The sequence below is a fragment of the Emys orbicularis genome, chromosome 4, assembly GCF_028017835.1.
Source record: "Emys orbicularis isolate rEmyOrb1 chromosome 4, rEmyOrb1.hap1, whole genome shotgun sequence".
In the NCBI taxonomy this organism is placed as follows: Eukaryota; Metazoa; Chordata; order Testudines; family Emydidae; genus Emys; species Emys orbicularis.
In genome coordinates this window covers 20,728,903-20,750,563 of record NC_088686.1, presented here as the reverse complement: position 1 = coordinate 20,750,563, position 21,661 = coordinate 20,728,903, and the positions used below count along the sequence as shown (strand labels likewise).

The 21,661-nt window shown below is 41.9% G+C and overlaps 1 protein-coding gene across 1 annotated transcript in view; it reads left to right on the top strand.

Annotated features, from left to right (window-relative positions):
* Nucleotides 1-21,661, top strand: part of ASPG (asparaginase) — a 78,465-nt gene that overhangs the window by 9,586 nt on the left and 47,218 nt on the right. Inside the window, exons 2-6 of the mRNA XM_065404277.1 lie at nt 8,870-8,999; nt 12,778-12,889; nt 15,965-16,090; nt 18,523-18,606; nt 20,344-20,470. Of these exons, the coding sequence (XP_065260349.1) occupies nt 8,870-8,999; nt 12,778-12,889; nt 15,965-16,090; nt 18,523-18,606; nt 20,344-20,470 (579 nt within the window). The remainder of the gene's footprint in view (nt 1-8,869; nt 9,000-12,777; nt 12,890-15,964; nt 16,091-18,522; nt 18,607-20,343; nt 20,471-21,661) is intronic.

Genomic DNA, 21,661 nt, shown 5'->3' with positions numbered 1-21,661 from the left:
CCTGTGGCTGGAACCGGCTGGTTAGGTCCCTGGGATCCTCTCTTCGCAGCCCATTGTCCTTCCACTTGCCAGAACCGGCTGTGACTCCTGAGCTGCGTCTCCGGGTTACCAGGTCACCAGTCGCTGGGGTATCCATCCTCCAGGCCATCGGTTGGAGTCCCAAGTTCCCTCTCCGGTCCTCTGTTACAACAAACTCCCTCTCCCCTCACCTCATTAAACCAGTAACACCCGGGGACACTGAGGGTATGTCTACACTACGAGAGTAGTTCGATTTTACTTAAAGCGAATTTGTGGAACCGATATTACAAAGTCGAACGTGTGTATCCACACTAAGGACAGTAATTCGACTTTGTGAGTCCACATTAACGAGGCAAGCTTCGACATTGGAAGCGGTGCACTGTGGGCAGCTATCCCACAGTTTCCCGTAGTCTCCGCTGCCCATTGGAATTCTGGGTCGAGCCCCCAATGCCTGCTGGGGCAAAAAATGTGTCGAGGGTGGTTTTGGGTAACTGTGATCATTCAACCCTCACTCCCGCCCTCCCTCCATGAAAGCGCTGGCGGGCAATCAGTTCGCGCACTTTTCTGGTGATTGACAGCACGGACGCCACAGCACTGCGAGCATGGAGCCCGCTGCGATCATCGCTGCAGTTATGGCCGTTGTCAACACCTCGCACCTTATCATCCACCTTTTTCAGAGGCAGATGCTGAGAAATCGGGCGAGGAGGCTATGGCAGCGCGGTGAGGACATTAAGTCTGAGAGGGGCACAGACCTCTCACAAAGCACGGGACCCCGCGCCGTGAACATCATGGTGGCAATGGATCATGTTGATGCTGTGGAACGGTGATTCTGGGCCTGGGAAACAAGCACTGACTGGTGGGACCGCATAGTGCTGCAGGTCTGGGATGAATCACAGTGGCTGTGAAACTTTCGGATGCGTAAGGGAACTTTCCTGGAACTTTGTGAGTTGCTGTCCCCTGCCCTGAAGCGCAAGGACACCCGGATGCGAGCAGCCCTGACTGTCCAGAAGCGAGTGGCCATAGCCCTCTGGAAGCTTGCAATGCCAGACAGCTACCGGTCAGTCGCGAACCAATTTGGAGTGGGCATATCTACCGTGGGGGTTGTTGTGATGCAAGTAGCCAACGCAATCGTTGAGCTACTGCTGTCAAAGGTAGTGACCCTGGGAAACGTGCAGGTGATCATAGATGGCTTCGCTGCGATGGATTCCCAAACTGCGGTGGGGCTATAGATGGAACTCACATCCCTATCCTGGGACCGGACCACCAGGCCAGCGAGTACATTAACCGAAAGGGCTACTTTTCAATGGTGCTGCAAGCACTGGTGGACCATACGGGACGTTTTACCAACATCAACGTCGGATGGCCGGGCAAGGTTCATGATGCTCGCGTTTTCAGGAACTCTGGTCTGTTTAGACGGCTGCAGGAAGGTATTTACTTCCCGGACCACAAAATAACTGCTGGGGATGTGGAGATGCCTATAGTGATCCTCGGGGACCCAGCCTACCCGCTAATGCCCTGGCTCATGAAGCCCTGTACAGGCGCCCTGGACACTGAAAAAGAACTCTTCAACTACCGTCTGAGCAAGTGCAGAATGGTGGTGGAGTGTGCTTTTGTACGTCTCAAGGGGAGATGGAGAACCTTACTGACTCGCTCTGATCTCAGCGAAACCAATATCCCCATTGTTATTGCAGCTTGCTGTGTGCTCCACAATCTCTGTGAGAGCAAGGGGGAGACGTTTATAGTGGGGTGGCAGGTTGAGGCAAATCGCCTGGCTGCTGATTACGCCCAGCCAGACAGCTGGGCGATTAGAAGAGCCCAGCGGGACGCGCTGTGCATCCGGGAAGCTTTGAAAGCTAGGTTCCAGAGTGAGCAGGGTACCCTGTGACTATTAAGTTTGTTTAAACAGAAGCTGAACCTGCCCCCATTTCTTTACCCAGTTAATGTTGACTATCCTCTCCAGTTACCAACCCCCTTCCCCCTCTTCCAACACAGCTTTAAAAATAAAATAAATGAAACTTTGTTCATTAACACCGTTTTCTTTATTAAGGATTTCGTGGTAAAGTGTTGAAACTGGGACGCAGACTGTGGTGGGGAGCGGGTGTAGTGATGGAAAGGATGCTTCTAAACTCGAGGAATGACAGGCTCCTGCTCCTAGAGCGGTCCGCAGTGGTGGACTGGTTGTTTCAACGGAGCCTGCCACCCCTCCTTTTCGGGACTCTGTGTGTGGGGGGGCTATGTGACTTTGTGGCGGGGGAGGGCAGTTACAGATCCCCTGCTGCGTGGCTCTGTCATCCAGGCTAAGGACCGCTGCATAAGATCTGTAACCGCCCTCCCCTGCCACAAACTCACATAGCCCCCACCACACAGAACATGAAAACCACCTCCCAGACTGACCAGGGTGCCTAGTGACTGCAATGTGTGTGTGACCTTCTGCTGAACCTGCCCCCGTGTCTGTACCCTGGTAAAGGTGACTGTCCTCTCCAATTACCAACCCTTCCCCCCCTTCAAACACACTCTCCTCTAAAAGAACATGACGGAAACAGTAATTAACAGAAATGTATTTTTTATTAACAACTACACAGTTAGGGGATGAAACTGGGACGGGGGCTTGGGTGAGGTGCTTTTGGAGTGAAGGAAAAGACTTATCAAATCTTTGGGAATGAGAGCCTTCTGTTACTTGAGCAGTCTGCAGGGGTGGAGTGACTGTTTTCACAGCCCCTGCCGCCCCTCCTTCTTGGGACTTTGGGTGAGGGGGGGATGGGACTTTGTGGCGGAGGAGGGCGGTTAGAGATAGAATGCAGCGGGGCTCTGTCCTCCTGCCTCCGGTCCTGCAGAACATCTACAAGGCGCCGGAGCATGTCCGTTTGCTCCCTCATTAGTCCAAGCAGCGTTTGAATTGCCTGCTGGTCTTCCTGCCGCCACCTGTCCTCCGGTTCGCTGTGTGATCGCTGGTATTGTGACATGTTCTCCCTCCACTGGGTCTGCTGTGCCGCCTCAGCTCGGGAGCAGCCCATAAGTTCTGAGAACATCTTGTCCCGTGTCCTTCTCTTTCGTCGCCTGATCTGCGCCAGCCTCTGGGAGGGAGATGCCGGGGTAGCTCGGGAGACACTCGCAGCTGTGGGATGGGAAAAAGGGAGTGAATTCCTCAGAAAGATACAGTTTTGCGAACAATGAATATAGTCTTTCTCTGTGAACAAGACCATGCACAGCACCTATCACATGCGCACTCAGTACAAGGTCGAATTTTCGGCCTTCCCATTGAGTGCCTGGGGTCTTGCTGTACAGATCACACAAGCGGGGCCGGACAACGGAATTCGGCTAGCAGGCGGACATGGTAAGCCGTAGACTTTTGGCTGCTTAAAGCTTAATTTATAGCAGTGCCCTCCTTTCATGTTCCAAGCAATGCTCCTAGTATTGGCCAGTTCCTGCTGCCGGCAATCCAGCCAGCATGAACTCTGCCCCTGTCCCACCCCCCCTCGCGGCTGTCCCCGGGAAAGATCCCTGCATGCTGCCCCTGTCACGCCTCCACCACGTGGCTGTAAACGGCCGGTTACAGTTATGTAAAGGAACAGGCAATCAGTCCCAATACTAACATTCCCCTAATTCAAAGCAGGTCACCATGAGTGATATCGCTCTGATGAGGATTTCAGAGACAGAGAAAGACCGCATGCTGCGTGAATGCCAGCAAGCACCAGGGCCATATGCCGCCATGCTTTGCGAGGCAATGATCCCGGAGTACTTGCTGCTAGCCTGGCGCGGAAAAGTTTCCTACCATGGAGGACGCAATAAGGCCGCTCTCCCCAGGAACCTGATGCAAAGGCTTTCACAATACCTCCAGGAGACCTTCGTGGAGATGTCCCAGGAGGATTTCTGCTCTATCCCTGGACATATTGACAGAATTTTCCAGTAGCTGCACTGGCAAGGACTAAAAACTAAAGTGCCTAGGGCAAACTAATCATGAAAAACCCATTGTTAAGATACCATTCCTATTCTGTTCAAAATAAATGTTTAAAACACTTACCTACTGATCCTTCCCCTGATTCACGGTCCGGGTTACCGCCTTGGGAGGGTTGGTAGGGCATCTCCGTTAGGGTGATGAAGAGATCCTGGCTGTCAGGGAAATCAGCGTTGAAAGCGCTGTCGACTGCCTCGTCCTCCTCATCTCCTTCCTCATCTTCCCCGTCCGCGAACATCTCCGAGGAAGCGGCCGTCGACAATACCCCATCGTCAGAGTCCATGGACAGTGGTGGGGTAGTGGTGGCGGCCGCACCTAGAATGCAATGCAGTGCCTCGTAGAAACGGCATGTCTGGGGCTGGGATCCGGAGCGTCCATTTGACTCTTTGGTCTTCTGGTACCCTTGTCTCAGCTCCTTGATTTTCACGCGGCACTGCATTGCATCCCGGCTGTATCCTCTCTCCGTCATGGCTTTTGAGATCTTCTCGTAGATCTTCGCATTCCGTTTTTTCGATCGCAGCTCCGAAAGCACGGACTGATCGCCCCACACAGCGATCAGATCCAAGACTTCCCGATCAGTCCATGCTAGGGCCCTCTTTCTATTCTGCAATTGCATGGTCACCTCTGCTGGAGAGCTCTGCATCGTTGCCAGTGCTGCTGAGCTCGCCACGATGTCCAAACAGGAAATGAGATTCAAACTGGCCAGACAGGAAAAGGAATTCAAATTTTCCCGGGGCTTTTCCTGTGTGGCTGGTCAGAGCATCCGAGCTCGGACTGCTGTCCAGAGCGTCAACAGAATGGTGCACTGTGGGATAGCTCCCGGAGCTATTAGCACCGAAAGCAGCAGGCATGTCCCTGCGGCCCCTGGGCGCTGGGGCGGCCAGGGAGGCTCCGTGTGCTGCCCCCAGCACCGGCTCTGCAGCTGCCATTGGCCAGTAACCACGACCAATGGCAGCTGCAGGGGCTAGAGGCTGCAGGGACCTGGCAGCCGCTTCCTTGGAGCCGCAGTAAGCGCCTCCGGGACCCCGCACACTCTTCCCCACCCGCCCGGAGCTCCCTCCTGCATCTCAAACCCCTCATCCCCCGTCCCACCCCCAGCTGGAGCCCTCATCCTCCCCCCCCACATCCTAACCCACTGCCCCAGCCCGGAGCCCCTTCCTGCATCCCAAACTCCTCATCCCCGGCCCGACCCCAGAGCCTGCACCCCCAGCCCGGTGAAAGTGAGTGAGGGTGGGGAAGAGTGAGCGATGGAGGGAGGGGGTGGAGCCTCAGAGAAGGAGCAGGGCAGGGGTGTTTGGTTTTGTGTGATTAGAAAGTTGGCAACCTACTGACAGTGTCTAGGCTCTGAGTGGTGAAACACAGACTGCTGTCTAACCTCATCCCTTTAGACCAGGAAATGCAGTCAGGAGTTGGAGTTTTCTAAAATATATATATATAACATTTTAAACTTAAAAGTGGGTTTAGAGTTTGAAAGCTCCATCCACATTTAAAAATTGAGTTTCCATGTTTTAAGAGGCTGAGCATATCAGAGGTGCATGTCTAAGAATAAAGATTAGGACTGTCTATAATGCAATACCCCCCTTGCCTACTGGACTACTGACTTTATCCTCCTCTGAGCAAGAGAGGAAGAAAACTAAAAATGAAAAGTTCCTAGGATGCATGGGGGGTTTCAGAACCCAACTCCTGCTTGTTTATTACAGGTAGCATGGCAAGAAAGTTGCCTTTGGAGAACAGGTGGCAAAGAGTCAGTGGTGGGGGTGGAGAGAGCACACAGTGTTTTAAATGATTTCTGAAATGGCTTTGGCTCCATCTGAGTTCTTCATAGTCTGTCATTTTAGTTAAATTCCCAGTTGCAAAAAAAGCTAATGGATGAATGTCATTGGTGGCCGAGGGTCTTATAATATGGATAAAGAATCAAAGTTCAAGGTGTAGGAAGGAGGTAACATCATTGTTTTTTTACTAAATAAAGGGTTCTCTTGCTTTCCTGGTCCTGGTATGTGTCAGGGAAATAATTACAGATAACACTGCTCTACAGCCAAAATGCTTCTGAAATAAATGTAGTCAAACTTTACTAATTCTGGGTCACTGAGAACGAAAATGATGCTTAAAATTGTTGATTGGCTCTAGTTTTCAAGATATGCTATTGGGTCAGTATATATGACCCTTGACTTGGGAATGGCGGAGGATAAGTGAGTTATAAAGGGAAGGGATCTCAATTTAAACCAGAAATGACTAAAATACATCTTTGACTGGATCTATGAATAAATCTATGACTGGGTTTGGACAGTACTTGCTTTTTAGGCAAAACAATGAATGATGCAATCTGAAGCTGGTATTGCGTCATACATGATATGAATTGCATCATGTTATTCCTAGAAGTCATGGATGATGCAATCATAATGAAGCTTACATCACTCTGCTGAACAAATTGCCCTATATCAGCTCTAGAAATCATACAGTGTCATGCTCTCTTATTTGTCAGTGTTTGATTTTGCAAAGGGATACATTTCTGTTTAGCCAAAGTGAGCAGAGATGCCTCGTACTTGTGTGAACAGTGCAGATAACTTCTGCTATGTTTGTGGTGAAGTGACTTTTGCATCACAAAAGCGCAGTATAACCACTATGGTTAAGAAAGCCTATCACCTTTATTTTGGCTGCAAAATTGGAGATCAGGACAAGAGGTGGGCCCCACACATATGCTGCAACACTTGTGCAACAAATCTTCGCCAGTGGTTGAACAGGAAAAGGAAATCTATGCCTTTTGCAGTGCCAATGATTTGGAGAGAGCCAACAGATCATACCAGCAATTGTTACTTCTGCATGGTGCCTCCAGTTGGGAAAGGTGTGTCAAAGAAGAAAAAGTGGACTGTGCATTATCCAAACATTCCATCAGCTATACGCCCAGTACCCCACGGAGAAGGACTGTCGGTTCCTGATGCACCAGAATCATTCTCACTTGAGTCAGATGAGGAAGAGGATGAAACTTCTGGTCCTGAACCATCAATGTCCCAGGACCCACATTTTCTCCTCCTCTGAACCACACCTCATAACACAAGGTGAACTGAATGACCTTGTCAGGGATTTGGAATTACCCAAGAGTAAGGCGGAGCTGTTGGGCTCCAGACTACAGCAGTGGAATCTCCTGGCAGGTGATGTTAGGGTTTCCATGTTCCGTGACCGTCAAAAGGATCTTGTCCCATTCTTCTTCATGGAAGGTGATCTTATAGCCTGCAACAACATCGATGGTGTGATGGCAGCCCTCAACATCGTTCACGATCCAGATGAGTGGAGACTGTTCATTGATTCATCAAAGATGAGTCTTAAAGCTGTTTTACTGCATAATGGCAATGTTTTGCCATCAATTCCAGTTGGTCATGCAGTCCATATGAAGGAAACCTATGACAACACGAAACAACTTTTGAGGTGCATAAACTATGACCAACATCAGTGGCAGCTTTGTGGCGATTTGAAGGTTGTTGCTCTCTTGCTTGGTCTGCAGACTGGATACACAAAGTACTGCTGTTTTCTCTGCGAATGGGATAGTCGTGCAAGAGATTCCCACTACATCAAGAAAGATTGGCCACTCCGACAGTCATTGGAGCCTGGGAGGAAAAGTGTTCAGCATCCACCACTTGTTGAATCAAGGAAGATTTTGTTACCACCCTTACACATCAAGCTGGGTCTGATGAAGAACTTTGTCAAGGCCATTGACAAAACACAAGCAGCTTTCAAGTACCTCTGTGGAAAATTTCCAAGGTTAAGTGAAGCTAAGATAAAGGAAGGTGTCTTTGTTGGTCCTCAGATTCGTGAACTTCTTTGAGATGATGCATTTGACCATGCACTGCGTGGCAAGGAAAAGACGGCATGGAAAGCCTTCCAGTTAGTGGCAATAAATTTTCTCGGAAACAACAAGGCAGACAACTACAGGTTGTTGGTGGAAAACCTCCTCAAGGCATACAAAAGCCTTGGTTGCAACATGTCACTAAAGATACATTTTTTGCACTCTCATCTAGATTTTTTTCCACCGAACTGCGGAGCAGTGAGCGACAAGCACGGCGAGCGATTTCACCAGGACATTGCAACAATGGAGAAACGCTATCAGGGCAAATGGAGCCCATCAGTGCTTGCAGACTATTGCTGGACAGTGACAAGAGATGCTCCATTTAATGAATACAAGAGACAAGCCAAGAAGCGCCGAGTAGACACTGAATAGGACTAAACTATGTACATAATAGTTTTTTGCCTTTTGTTTCATAATAAATTTTATTTATATAATCCTTTTGCTGATTTTTAAAGTGTTACATAAACAGGACAGGTGAAATATTATCATGTAAAGCAACCATAAACACATGAAAAGACCTAAGTTTACAATTTATGATTAAAACTCTACTATCTACACAATATACATAGACATAAAATGTAAAAACTTAAATATCTTAGAAACAGTAGCCAATCAGTTGTTTTAATTGTCGTATTTGAATTCAGCACATCAAAATACATAATAAATAGCACATTTTATCTCTGAAGCAGACGACTTCTCAAAAATTGTAGACCAGTGTAATTTGTTTACAATTGCTCAGATTTGTTGACAATCTCTAAACCTGCTGGTAACTGATTTAAAACTGATCTGGAAGAGTATGCATTATAAACAGGTTGTTTTCTCCTTTCTGATCATGTTACGGTTTCAGCAATTATAGCAGTTATTTTTAATCTTTCTAACCATGTCTATTAATATTGAGTGTTCTTTTTGGAGTAGATATGCTGGGTTTAAATCTGTGCTGGAAAATACATGGAATGTCAATGCACGGGAGCAAAAGAAGCCGAAGAAAAATCAATGAGAGGGAAAACAGAAAAATGAATGTTTCATCAGTAGTTTTTCCCCCCTTTATTTTCTAGGACTTGCTCCTGAAGCTAATAAGTTAGTAAAGGCCCTGAAAAAAATGCCGATGCTGCATGATGAGGTATATGCGAAAGAAAACAAACACTGTGATTGCCCCAAGTTTCCTGATAACACGTTGGTGCTTCCGTAAGTAACTGAAAAAACATGCCTCCCCACTCCTTTTGAGAAATGTTTGTAAAGTGCTCTGAAGTCTTAACAGGAAGACGCCAATGTTCTTCTTGTGAAATTAATTTAACATCATTTAAAATAAGATAACTTATTTGATGAGTGCTAAATTGTTATGCCTTGCTGGGTCATTAATCATGACCTTTTTAACTCGTAGAAGGCAAAATAATACCCTTCTTGATCAAATTGTTGAGACAGTCTAAAACAAGTAATTATTTGGCAAATTCTGGGATTTCAAGTAGATAATCCTCTGGATATGAATGTTTTTAAGCGCCAAGTTGTTCTTAGGCTTTTTCTTGGCCAGAGGGGAATATCAAGAGAGAATGTGTGGAAAATAAAATCTGTTCCGGTACCTGTCTTAGCTAGTGGAATTACCTTTCAGCCATGTTCTAACAGCTGATGTGTTAAGACCACAAGATAAATCACTGTAGGGTTAGCAAAAATATTTATATTACATTACTTTAAAATCAGAATGCCAAACACATTAGTTAACCATAGTATGTACTTATTTTGATCTACATAGTGCCTAAAACAATCTCTACTAGTTGCCAAACACAATTATGTTACAAAATAATTATCAAAAACCTAAGAAACACTCTTCAAATCAACCATTTCACGGTGAATGTATGTCATGAAGCTTAAACCTTTGCCCCCAAATATACACTTTATCTATCCATGGGTGCTTATTTGCCATGGTACTATCACATAAATAAATGGTGGCTACTGTGAATACTGCATAGAGCACTATGTGAATTATCTCCAATATATGTCTGAAGAAGTAGCAGCAGCAGCTAATTAATACAGCTTTGAACTGGCTTCATGCTTTAATTCTACAGTCCCTGCTGCTGTTTAGAATCCCTAAAAGCCAATTGTCTCTTTCTGCCCCAAACTTATGCAACATCATGGTAATTAGATATGGGCTTTATAATTAATCTGCATGGCTTTTTAACTGTTGGGCAATGATTAACAGGGTTATAGGTTTTATTTAGAGGACCATATGCTAATTTGATGTCTTCCCCAGCTGTGACGAATGACTGAATCCCTGTAAACATGTTACATTACACATAGAGTGCAGGAGTATATTTTACAAAATATTTGAAAAGTTAAATAGAATTATGGCTGTTTTGCTATAAGGAGTTGCGATTGAGGTTGATTATGGAAAATCATCTCTTTGAGGGGAAAATTAGGAGACACATAAGCCAACCAATAAAGTAAATTTTTTAGATCAAACCTCAATAAATTGAAGCACTTAAAATAAAGAAATTAGGACAAAGGAAAGTCCAAAGGGGACAATACTAACTTGAGTTTATGATATACTTGATCTTGTTAAATATTTTGGTTATTTTAAGAAAAATATGTTTTCTTACTGATAGATGACTTTTTATTTAAGTGCTTATAATTGAATAATTTGTTAAAGACATTTTTAAAGGAATTGAAAGATAGTGGAACTCTACTGATGTGCCCTTTTTGTGTCCTAAGTGCATTTCATGTGAAGTGTACAGACAGGGAAAAAACAAACGTATAAATACATAAAGTTTAAAAAATATGTTTCAGGTGAAGGACTGTCAAATACAAATCTTGTTTGTTCTTTAGTATTATTGATCACTATTTTACGAAGGTTAGTGTGGCAAAATTTTGTTTGCCATTGTAGTTTTTATATTTCAATGATTGCTTAGTGATATTTTAACTAGACAATTGAGAAATATTGTAAGTTTTGGGGGAAGAAAATGGGAACATTTAGTGGACTTTGTAGATCAGTCTGATAACTCTAATGTAATGAAACGGAACATTCTGTTGACTTAAGGATTTGTTTTTGTGGAGGTGTTTCCACCACTAGTAAAAGAGTTGACTGACCGTACTGTCATATGTCTCCTTTTTAAACAGCACTGGCGCAGAGGATCTCTTCTCACTACTGTTTCTTGACTTCCTTTGCAGTTGTTTTAAAACCTTGCTGTCATACAGAGTGTTTGTGTACATAATGGTTAACGTTAACAAGGCAAAATGCTGTATAAAACCTAAATTTCTTAGTTACAGTATGTCAGTTATGTAAGATTGAAAACAGAAAGTTTGTTTGAACGTTCACACTATAAACTATTCAAATATGCAGACCCACTTCTGCCATGATACCTATAAGAAATTACCCAATTAATGATGGATTTATGGCAGCTGGGGATAATTGACTCCTGTTTTGGCATATTTTCTGTTGTTTTATAAATAGTGTATATAAGAAATGTATAAATCTGATTTTTCTTCTCTCCCACTATTTGTATGTTTCTTGTAAGCTGCTCAGAGCAGGGTCTCATTGTTTTTGTACAGCACCTAGCACATGGGGATCCTGATCCTTATTGGAGCTTGTGAGTGCTACTGCAGTATAAATGTTAATAATAAAAGGTTTTTAAAAACCAAATATGGTAAATCCCCTCTATTCCATAGTAAGCATCAGGATATACTTAATACTTAATCCTCAGATTCATAGGTTCATAGATTTTAAGGCAGAAGGGAGCATTAGTCTGACTTCCTTCATGACACAGGGCAGAGAACCTCACCTGGTAATTTCTGTATCAAGCTCATAGTCCAAACGACCATTCACCTTAATCACATCTGTATTCCAAGGGAACCCTGGACATACCTGCGCAGAAGAGAAAATATCAAAAGCTGATTTTGCCTTCAAATGTTTTTTATTTCAACTAGCTTCTTGTGTGCCAGTAGCTTGTCATTTAGGAAGCTAATTGAAATGGAAAATATGAACAGTGCACTGCCATGTTTTCAAAGGTTTGGATTTATTGCCAGTTTAGTTTAACCTTGTGACTGAATTTTAAGAGTTTTTACTAGTATGTACTCTCAATCTTAAATTCACCTTAACAAATTTCTCTGCTTACCTGCCTTTTGGTGTGAGAATCTCCTCTTAAAAAAAAAAAAAATACACGCGCTCGCAGACACACACAAACAAACCCTAATGAGGACTAGGGGAGAGAAAGGGGTCTTACATGGTGGGTATTCCATCTTATTCCCTGAAGTCTGCAGTGAGCAGTATCCCACTTTTGGGGGGTAATTAAGATCTGAAGGAGAAGAGATTTGTTTCTGAAGCCTTATGAGGAAGTTGTGAGGGGAGCACACAGGGGTGCATTGCTCTCTCCTTTAACATGGACCTTATGAGGGCCACAAGAGACCCATTCAGGGGAGGCTTAAGGAGTGAAATACTTCACCTGCGGTAAGTGCTTCAACCCCGTGGCAAGCATTAGAAGGCTTTTCAAAGCTGACCCAACTTCTCTGTGTACTCCACAGGCAATGGGAGGTTTGTGGATCTCCTTGACCAGCCTTAGGATTTACTTTAAAATGTTAGTAACTTTCTGAAGTAGAGTTTAATAAACTAACTTTTAATCTTGGGCACTAGAGCTTGGTAAAGTGAGTCCAGTAAACTAGGTTTTGTTTTTCCCTGCCTTCCTACTTTTTGGCACTTTACAGCAAAAAGCAAAAGTTAGGATTTTTTAAACCCTTTATATTTAGGGTGTTGTAATTCAGGAGCTCATGGTTCAGTGCATCTCTACCTTGATAGAAGAATTCTACCATGGCCCCAGGCTTAACCTACCAAACTTGATGTCAATATTCCATTGCGTATTTTTACACATGTGAACAAAAACAGGCTTACCATGGATCATTCATTCTGTTAAAGGTTAAAAAATTATGAGCATACAATAGTTCATAGCCTAAAACTTTTTCGTGTTCTTGTCCTTTTCAGCCTCTCTGAACAAAATAAAAGAATTGTCTACACAATTCTGGAACTTTCACCACTGCTTGATTCTTCCAACATGACGACAGATGATTGGGCTAAAATTGCCAGGAATATTGAGGTACTGTAAGTGTGAATAACCTTGATCATTTTTCAGGTGATATGCTGCAGTTTAATTATTTTCACCTTCTGATAAAATAATTCACTTGTACTTTGCTCATATCATTTATATACTTATTAAAAGTACAATGCTATTCAGTATTTTACGCAGCACACTAGACTGCTGATGACTTGTTAACTTTTGAATGCTTATAAAAAATCGATGAAAAGATACATAATAAGTAATAGTTTTGCAAATAAGAGCCAGAGAGAAATTATGCTTTGTGAAAATGTCAGATTTATTAGAAATGTTTGAGCATTTAGCTATCATTGAAATAATTTTATATAACTGATAGTTAGCTTATGCGATTTATTTTTACAAAATTATGTCAATTATAATTGAAAGAAAATAATGTATCTGAGGCTCTGTAGTACTAGTAGCATGGATGATTAAAACTGTGCAGAATGGATTAGTTTTTTCTACAAAAACAACAAGGAGTCTGGTGACACGTTAAAGACTAACAGATTTATTTGGGCATAAGCTTTCGTGGGTAAAAACCTCACTTCTTCTTGGACACTGAAACTAGACTGCTTAGCTTCATTAGTCATTAGAACAATATTATTGTGGATGGATTTCCTACACTTGGAGAAATGTCTATGTGCACAAAAATAACTGACATTTATGAAAACAAACTTATGAAATCCTTGAATTTTATGTGGTTTAACAAAAATTGTCCTCATCCCCCAGTCTAAATCAGTTGTGTGCTTTTAGGAAGTAGATCTGTTGTGACAAAACATTGGGAAACATGAACATGTAGTTATTAATGTGCAATCTTTTAGGAAATTATAAGTGACTTCTTGCAAAATTAATCATTATGATTTTGGTTGTAGAAAACACTATGCTCCCCTGGTTCTGTTCACCCTGCATGTTGGTGATGACATTTCAACTGGGCTTGTGTACAGTGAATCTTTTTTCCTCCACCACTGGAGTAGCACCAATGCAGCTCCACCAGCACTAGCAACTCTGGAGCACTGCTGAAAACCAGCTGCCGGTGTTGTTCCCGCCATGTCCTCTAACCCTACTTGAAGCAGGTCTAGTGACATCACTGGCTGGCCACTCCCACTATTGGGGTACATCCTCAAATGATGTAAATCTGCATAACTCCACTGAAGTCAATGGAACTACACCAGTTCATACCAGATAAGAATCTGGTCCTTAATGTGAAGCTAAATTAAATTTCCATCCATGTGTTAGTAACACTTAGCAGTAAAGTACAAATAAAATAGGACCCTTATAGTCTGGTTCCATGCTGAAAAATAACTCTGTAAAAATGGAATTGTGGGGTTTCACATTTGTGAATCAATGATCTTCAGATCAAATCTGCTCAGGTTACAAGTTAAAAGATGTTTTTTCTAATTGCCAGCCCTTCAAACTCAGAATTTAAGTCAAGCTATGTTCTTTCTGGCTGATACATCATTCTCAATAAAGATTCTGCCACTGAAACGTCAGTTAACTATATGTTGATGATGCACAGGCCAGAAACAAATCCAGCTCGCTCTCCCATAGCTGCATTAGTATTACAGTGCTAATGAGAATATTAAATAATAAAATTTACTTTTGTAGTGTAAGCAAATGAGACTCTGAAAAAACACCGGGAGCATATTGGTTGAGTAAGAAGGGACACATGATTATTTTTCTGACCATAGCCACAGTTTAAGCTTGATTGTCTTGGACAGTCTTATCATGACACACCACCACAGTATCATGTCAAAACTTAAGTGCGGACTTTAGCATGTTGCAGTTTGGCATCATGACATGGTGATTTGTCCCCAAAGAGATTTTTGAACCCTTTTATTTCCTGCATATTTAGCTTGCAGAACTGGGAATGGCCCCATCAGATTCTGAGTAGGTGGCAATAGTACCTATTTGAGTATCTGTAGGCAAGTACAGAGGTAGAAATCAGCACGTGGTAGAGGAGGTGATATTATCAGATGAAATAGTAGTGCAAAACTTAAACTAATGCTTGCTTATTCTGGCAAATAACATCATTAAAAGAAATATTCCATTTCATGAAAACAAACAAACATGCTTGTGCTGACTTCCATGCTGTTGCTGGCACATGCTCAACTGAAAACCAAAGGTAAAATAGTAGTTAAAAAATGAAGACAGCAGAATTACACTAGGAAATGTCTTGTATGGACAGCTCATTCAATAGTGAGGGGTTTTGGCCTTCCTCTTCCCCCTTCCAAAATCTAGCAGATGTCTTCATTCCAACAGAATCTGCTGTGAACTGCGTGCCTTTGTACTATTACAGCCCAGAATATTATGAGGTCTTCACATTCCTTACTTTTAAAATGTGTACATGTCTTGAATAGTTCACATTAACAATAGCAGAGGTCCTTTTTTTGTGAGAGCTCTTTCAGTTTGTTACTTAGCCATGGACCTACAGTAGTGACAATTTCATGCTTATTCATCTGCCTTTGTGAGAGAATCCAGATTCATAGTAACATGACCAAAGAAAAGTTAAACATCATACAATAGTTACTTCAGTGTTAACTTCTGAACGGAAGAGGGCACTCTTACACTGGCAATTTGCCTTTCTGCCAATCGGATTAAATGGGCTGGTTTTGGTGTAGTACGATCGTACTGGTTTGTCTAATCTGTTCTTGTAAATGGTGTAATCTCCAGAGTAAAAGCAGCTACAAGAAATCAGACTGTGCGACAGATTTACATATGTTAACATTCCTGTTTAAAGCCATTGCTAAACTTTTCTTAATTAGCAGTCTTCTGGTTTAAAAATGCTGCATTAATATGTATACATAGACGAATCTGTCTTTGACTCTTCCATAATTAGCTAGAAGAACTAGATTTTATGTTGATTGCCTTATTAACTCTTAATTATGTTCAACTGAAAACCTGGACTTCTCTAGGAGGAAACATATTTTATATATAAAATATAGTACTTTTAACGTATAGCAGTTAAAATTATCACCCTGTAGTAGTAGAAGTAAAGCAATATATATCTGATTTGTGTCAGCACCAGCACAGCATTGTTCTAATTCTGTTTAATGTGAAAAAATGTCTTTCCATCTCCAGAAATACTATGAACAATACGATGGTTTTGTGATCCTTCATGGCACGGACACAATGGCATATACTGCTTCAGCTTTATCCTTCATGTGTGAGAACCTGGGTAAAACCATTATTCTGACAGGATCTCAGGTAAACCTTAATTTTAGGCTGAGTTCAAATGCATTTTTATTTTAGTGTGTCTGTATGTAAATTGTATAGTATACTGATTAACGCTATATGCTTTAGACTTGCAGGGGCAGATTCTCAGCTGGTATGAATTGTCAGTTGTCATTGATTTCAATAGAGCCATGGCAGTTCACACCAGCTGAGGATCTGCCCACAGGTTTTTTGTTGTTAGTGATTCTAGAAACGTAAGAATTGCCGTATTAAATCAGACCAGTAGTGGTTCTAGTCCAGCTGCCAACAGTGGCCAGTACTGGATGCTTCTGAGGAAGGTGCAACAAATCCTGTAGTGGGCTATTGTGTAATAACCTCTTTATATAGGAAACATCTGCCTAAAACCAGGCTGTTAGTGGTTTGTTTAAGCCCAGGAGCATGGAGGCTTATATTCCTTTATAAATTGTTATCCTGTCCTGGGTTGTTGTGTGTGGATTATTTTTGTATCTGAGTGTAGCAATCACCCATCTCTTTGTTGTGGGGGACAATGAACTTAATTTCTTCAATACTCTTTGTCCCCATTTTGAACCCTTTTATGATTTCCAGAACAGGATGCATGTGCTTCCTTGGCCACGGAGTGTCTAACATGGGATAGGAGTGGGATGCCTTATGCCCAATTTCACAGTTGGCATGCTTCCTTTAATTTATTCATCTCCATCATCCTGGTGATTGGGCCTTACCACATTGTGTCTGAAGCTGACTTTTTATTTTGCACCAGTGTGCATTTTACACCTGCTGTTTTACCAGAATGGCCTCTGCTGTTTGTTTAAACATAAAAGTGCAACTCTAGTCTTAAAAGTGACTTGAAAAATGGTATTGTGAGATTTCATCTTTTATCTTCCAATAATTTCCACATCAAACGTGATCTGTTGCAAATAAAAATATTTATTTATTGCTAGCTCTGAAAAATGAACTTGAGCTCTGAGAAACATTCATTTTCCCAAATAATAAAGGTCCAGGCCATATTATGCTTTTATTGACACAATAGGTAAGCAGGCAGCAAGTTATGATTACCACTCCTGATTGACTAAGAATTATGCACATCTTATTATTTTGTTACCCTGTCTTCTCAACCTGCTTGTTGGTTTCATCCATCTGTTATGGTTTTTTTTTCTTTTTTAGACTGTAAGCTCTTTGGTAAGCTCTATGGTTGTACAGTGCCTAGCACAATTGGACCCCAGCCTGATTGGCGTCTAGGCACTATCACAATTTTATTAAATAACAATAATTGTGTATTCCTACTGTTGTCTCTGGGTTTGTGCAGGAGAGGCAGTGTAATCTAGTGTCTAAAGCACTGGACTGGGACTCTGAAGACCTGGATTTTATTCCCAGCTTTGCTACTAATCTACTAGGTGACCTTGGGCAAATCATGTAATCTCTGTGCCTCAGTTTCTCCATCTGTAAAAAGAGGATAATGATACTTACCTCCTTTGTAAAGCGCTTTGAGAGCTTCTGATGAAATGTGCTATATAAGATCTGAGTGTTGTTATTATTTATTACATGATTGACTTTGTACTTGGGACTTAGTAAAGAATTTGGATGATAAAGAAGAAATAGAATGCAGGTAACTGTCTCTAAATTGTCGGGGTCTGTAGGATTATCTGTACTGTTTACTTTATAAAAAAAATTAAGGATTTTACTTTCATTTTTTGCTGTAATATTTACAGATCTGCCTGGCACATGAACCAGCAGCAGAGCATGCAATCTTAACTTTTGCATTGTTTAAAGTAGCTCAGACATTGGGGATGATTTTGCTAATAAAGATTCATTCTAAAAAGGCTTAGAAGTCATCATCCTTTAAGTAACACACTAAGTCTCTACATTTAGTCTTGTCCTATTCTGTCAATAACAAACTACCTGTTCGCCTTTTATATTCAGCCAGGAAGGGTAGGGCAAATTATATCCTCAGATGATGCTATGGGTGACTCTGAATGAAGTGAGGCTGTTGCTCATCTTACTCTCTGTACACTTTTCTGCCTCATGCTTCCTCACTGAAGAATTGAATACACACATTTTCTGTTCTTGATGTTGTTGCTAACCTGGCTTTCACTTCTGAAAGAAAATATGCAGTTGCTTAATCAGACCAGAATAATTTCTTTAATGAGATTTTTTTAAAATAAAACTATTACAATAAGAGGAAAAATATGAAAAAGCCAATGATATATTTTATGAAAAAAATCTGTTTTACATTCAGAGGGAGAAATTCCACCATCTGCTTCTGTCTAAAATAGTTAGTTTGGATGAAGAAGTAAATCTTATTCACCGTAAATGATATAATGGGAGATTGCCTTGATTGTTACATAAATTATTCATGTATTTATACTGGATTTGTATTGCATGAACTGGAATCTCTTCTGCTGTTTATATATAAGAAATGGGGTGTAATTTCAGTCTCTTCTTTTTAGGTGCCTATATATGAATTGCGGAATGATGGTCGAGCCAACCTACTAGGGGCGCTGCTGATCGCTGGACAGTTTGTAATTCCTGAGGTCTGTTTCCCTAGCATCAGAATTTGCTTTCCTGAATTTAGTAAAACCAAATGTTTACACTTTTAAAATATATCTGTTAACCAAGAAGGAATGTGCATTGATCTTTAAAGGAACCCCGTCAAGGTTAACAGACCCCCATCTGACACAGTGCACACACTGTTGTCAGGCTTAACTTACCAGTATGTTCCTAATATGTTGTATAGACTTGTCATGTCTCTGACATACTGGCGCAGTAGACTTGAAATCAAAGATTTTCATTTGCACACTGTGCTTGGAACTCGAAATAAGTAGTGGAGTGTTGGTGGAGGTGGTGGGGATAGTTAAAATTGAAGAGAAGTTTAGTACTGGTGAAATTTAGAGAATTTCTGTCTCTGTAGAGATTGTAGTGCCTGTTATGTTAATAAAGGACATCACACTCAGAGCTGTGGAAGCTTCCCCACTAATATGCTTGAAATCTGACCAGCAGAACCCACCCATCAAGCAGAGAGAGACAGTAGTTCAGTTTTCACCCTCATTCAGTCTGTCTCTGTTCTGACACTGTCAGTTTGATGTGGGTTAAGCTCAGCAGCTTACTGACCAAGATTTTCCAAAGTGACTAGTAATTTTCTGGTTTCAGAGAGGTAGCCATGTTAGTCTGTATCAGCAAAAAAGAACGAGGAGTCCTTGTGGCATCTTAGAGACTAACAAATTTATTTGGGCATAAGTTTTTGTGGGCTAAAACCCACTTCATCAGATGCATGGAGTGGAAAATACAGGAGCAGGTATAAATACACGAAAAGATGGATGTTGCTTTACCAAGTGTAAGGTCAGTCTAACGAGACAATTCAATTTAACAGTAGGATACCAAGTGAGGAAAAATAACTTTTGTAGTGGTAATGTGAGTGGCCCATTTCAAACAGTTCACAGGAAGGTGTGAGTAACAGTAGGGGGAAATTAGTATGGGGGAAATTATGTTTAGGTTTTGTAATGACCCAACCGTTCCCAGTCTTTATTCAGGCCTAATTTGATGGTGTCCAGTTTGCAACTCCCATCTTTTCATGTATTTATACCTGCTCCTGTATTTTCCACTCCATGCATCTGATGAAGTGGGTTCTAGCCCATGAAAGCTTATGCCCAAATAAATTTGTTAGTCTCTAAGGTGCCAAAAGGACGACTCATTGTTTTTAGTAATTTTCAGTGCCGTAATTTTTATGGAGTTCAGCTTGAGACACCTTTGAAGGGGACTGACTTTTCACTAAGCATGGAGTTGCCTGATGCCTTTTAGGCATCTTAAGTTGGGCACCCAAAAACGAATGTATCCAAACCACTAGTCTCTTTGGAAAATCTTGACCATTTTGTGTAGGCTACCAAAAAGCAATTGGACTCTGATTTTCAGATGCTTATGACAGCTCTTTAAAAGTCCTCTCTTTTCTTCTCACCTACCTCCACTTAAACTTGACCAAAAAACCCTAAAGAAACAGCCTTCGCTGTCTTTCCTAGACTTTGCCTGCTCTTGTGAGGGAATTATGTAGCTAGTTAACGTTTAACTTGTTAAGAGTTAAAGAACAATCCATAAAGTGACAGGCATTCCACTTTTTAAAAAAAAAAAAGTGTCAGAGTTGTAAATCTGCCAACCTCTAAGTAATTCTCATTAGTTTAAAGATTTAGAAAACATTTTAAAAGGGGAAGACAACAGTATTTGTTTGTATCTTTAATTACTGGCTTCTACACAGACATGTTTCTTTATTTTTCTTGTAGGTGTGCCTGTATTTTTATCATAAGCTGTACAGGGGAAATAGGGTGACTAAGGTGGATGCTGGGAGTTTCAATGCCTTTTCCTCACCTAACCTGCCTCCACTTGCAAATGCTGAGGTTGATATTACAGGTAAGCAATTTCATCGTTTAAGCCCTGTAATTTATGACACATGCAAAAGTGCACTACCTTCCTCAAGAGCTGTTTCAGGATTTGATCAGTACTTACACAATTGAGACACACATTTTCTTAAGTATGGATGTGATTTAAAAGCATTGGGTTATGCCGTTTGTGTCTTGACACCACTCCATGTGCCCTAGAAGCTGTTAAAATGATAGTTGTATAAGATATAAGAATCAGCGATTAAACTGCAGGTAGATTTTGTACAGTTCTCTATTATACATAGATATGGCTGGATTGATTCTTACCAAATATCCAGACTCTTGGGAGGGAAGCATTTTGGGAATATGCCCTTCTGCCACAAAAATGCTTGGTCTGGGGATAAAATAAGGTAGGGAAAAATGAAAGAACAAAGTGGTTTAATCTCTTTAATGATTACACTGGATCCTGAAATAAGGCACAGCAGGTGGGGCAGCATCTGTACAGTTTTTGACAGATTGTTCGTGTCTGCACTTTGGTTCATAGTCATAGTTCATGGTAAGGCGCTTTATTAGGTGCTTAAGAAAGTAAGATCCTTTTAAATCAGAGGGACACTGTTAATGTTGGTAGGTCTAAAATTTGATCTTTCTTCCTAATTTATTTAGACATTAGGCAATCTGGATGTGTGTTCCTGTTTTTGTTTTTAATTATTAAAAAAATACATAAGGATTTCAGTACCAGTATGCAAAGTTACTGTCACAAATGATTGTGCAAATGTGATGGATGAAGTACCTTTTTGGTGAAGAAACTTATTTAAAACGTCAAGATGTCAAGAGGTCACTACAAACCTTGACTAAGGGTACATCTACACTTACCGGAGGGTCCGGCGGCAGGCAATCGATGTTCTGGGATCGATTTATCGCGTCTGGTTTAGACGCGATAAATCGATCCCGGATCGATCCCAGAAGTGCTCGCCGTCGACGCCGGTACTCCAGCTCGGCGAGAGGAGTACGCGGCATCGACGGGGGAGCCTGCCTGCCGCGTCTGGACCCGCGGTAAGTTCGGACTAAGGTACTTCGAATTCAGCTACGTTAATAACGTAGCTGAATTTGCGTACCTTAGTCCGAAGTGGGGGCTTAGTGGGGACCAGGCCTTGGATATATTTCATACTTCTGAAAATTATCTGTTCGTGCTGGTGTCCAGTTAAATTAAAAAATATATCTG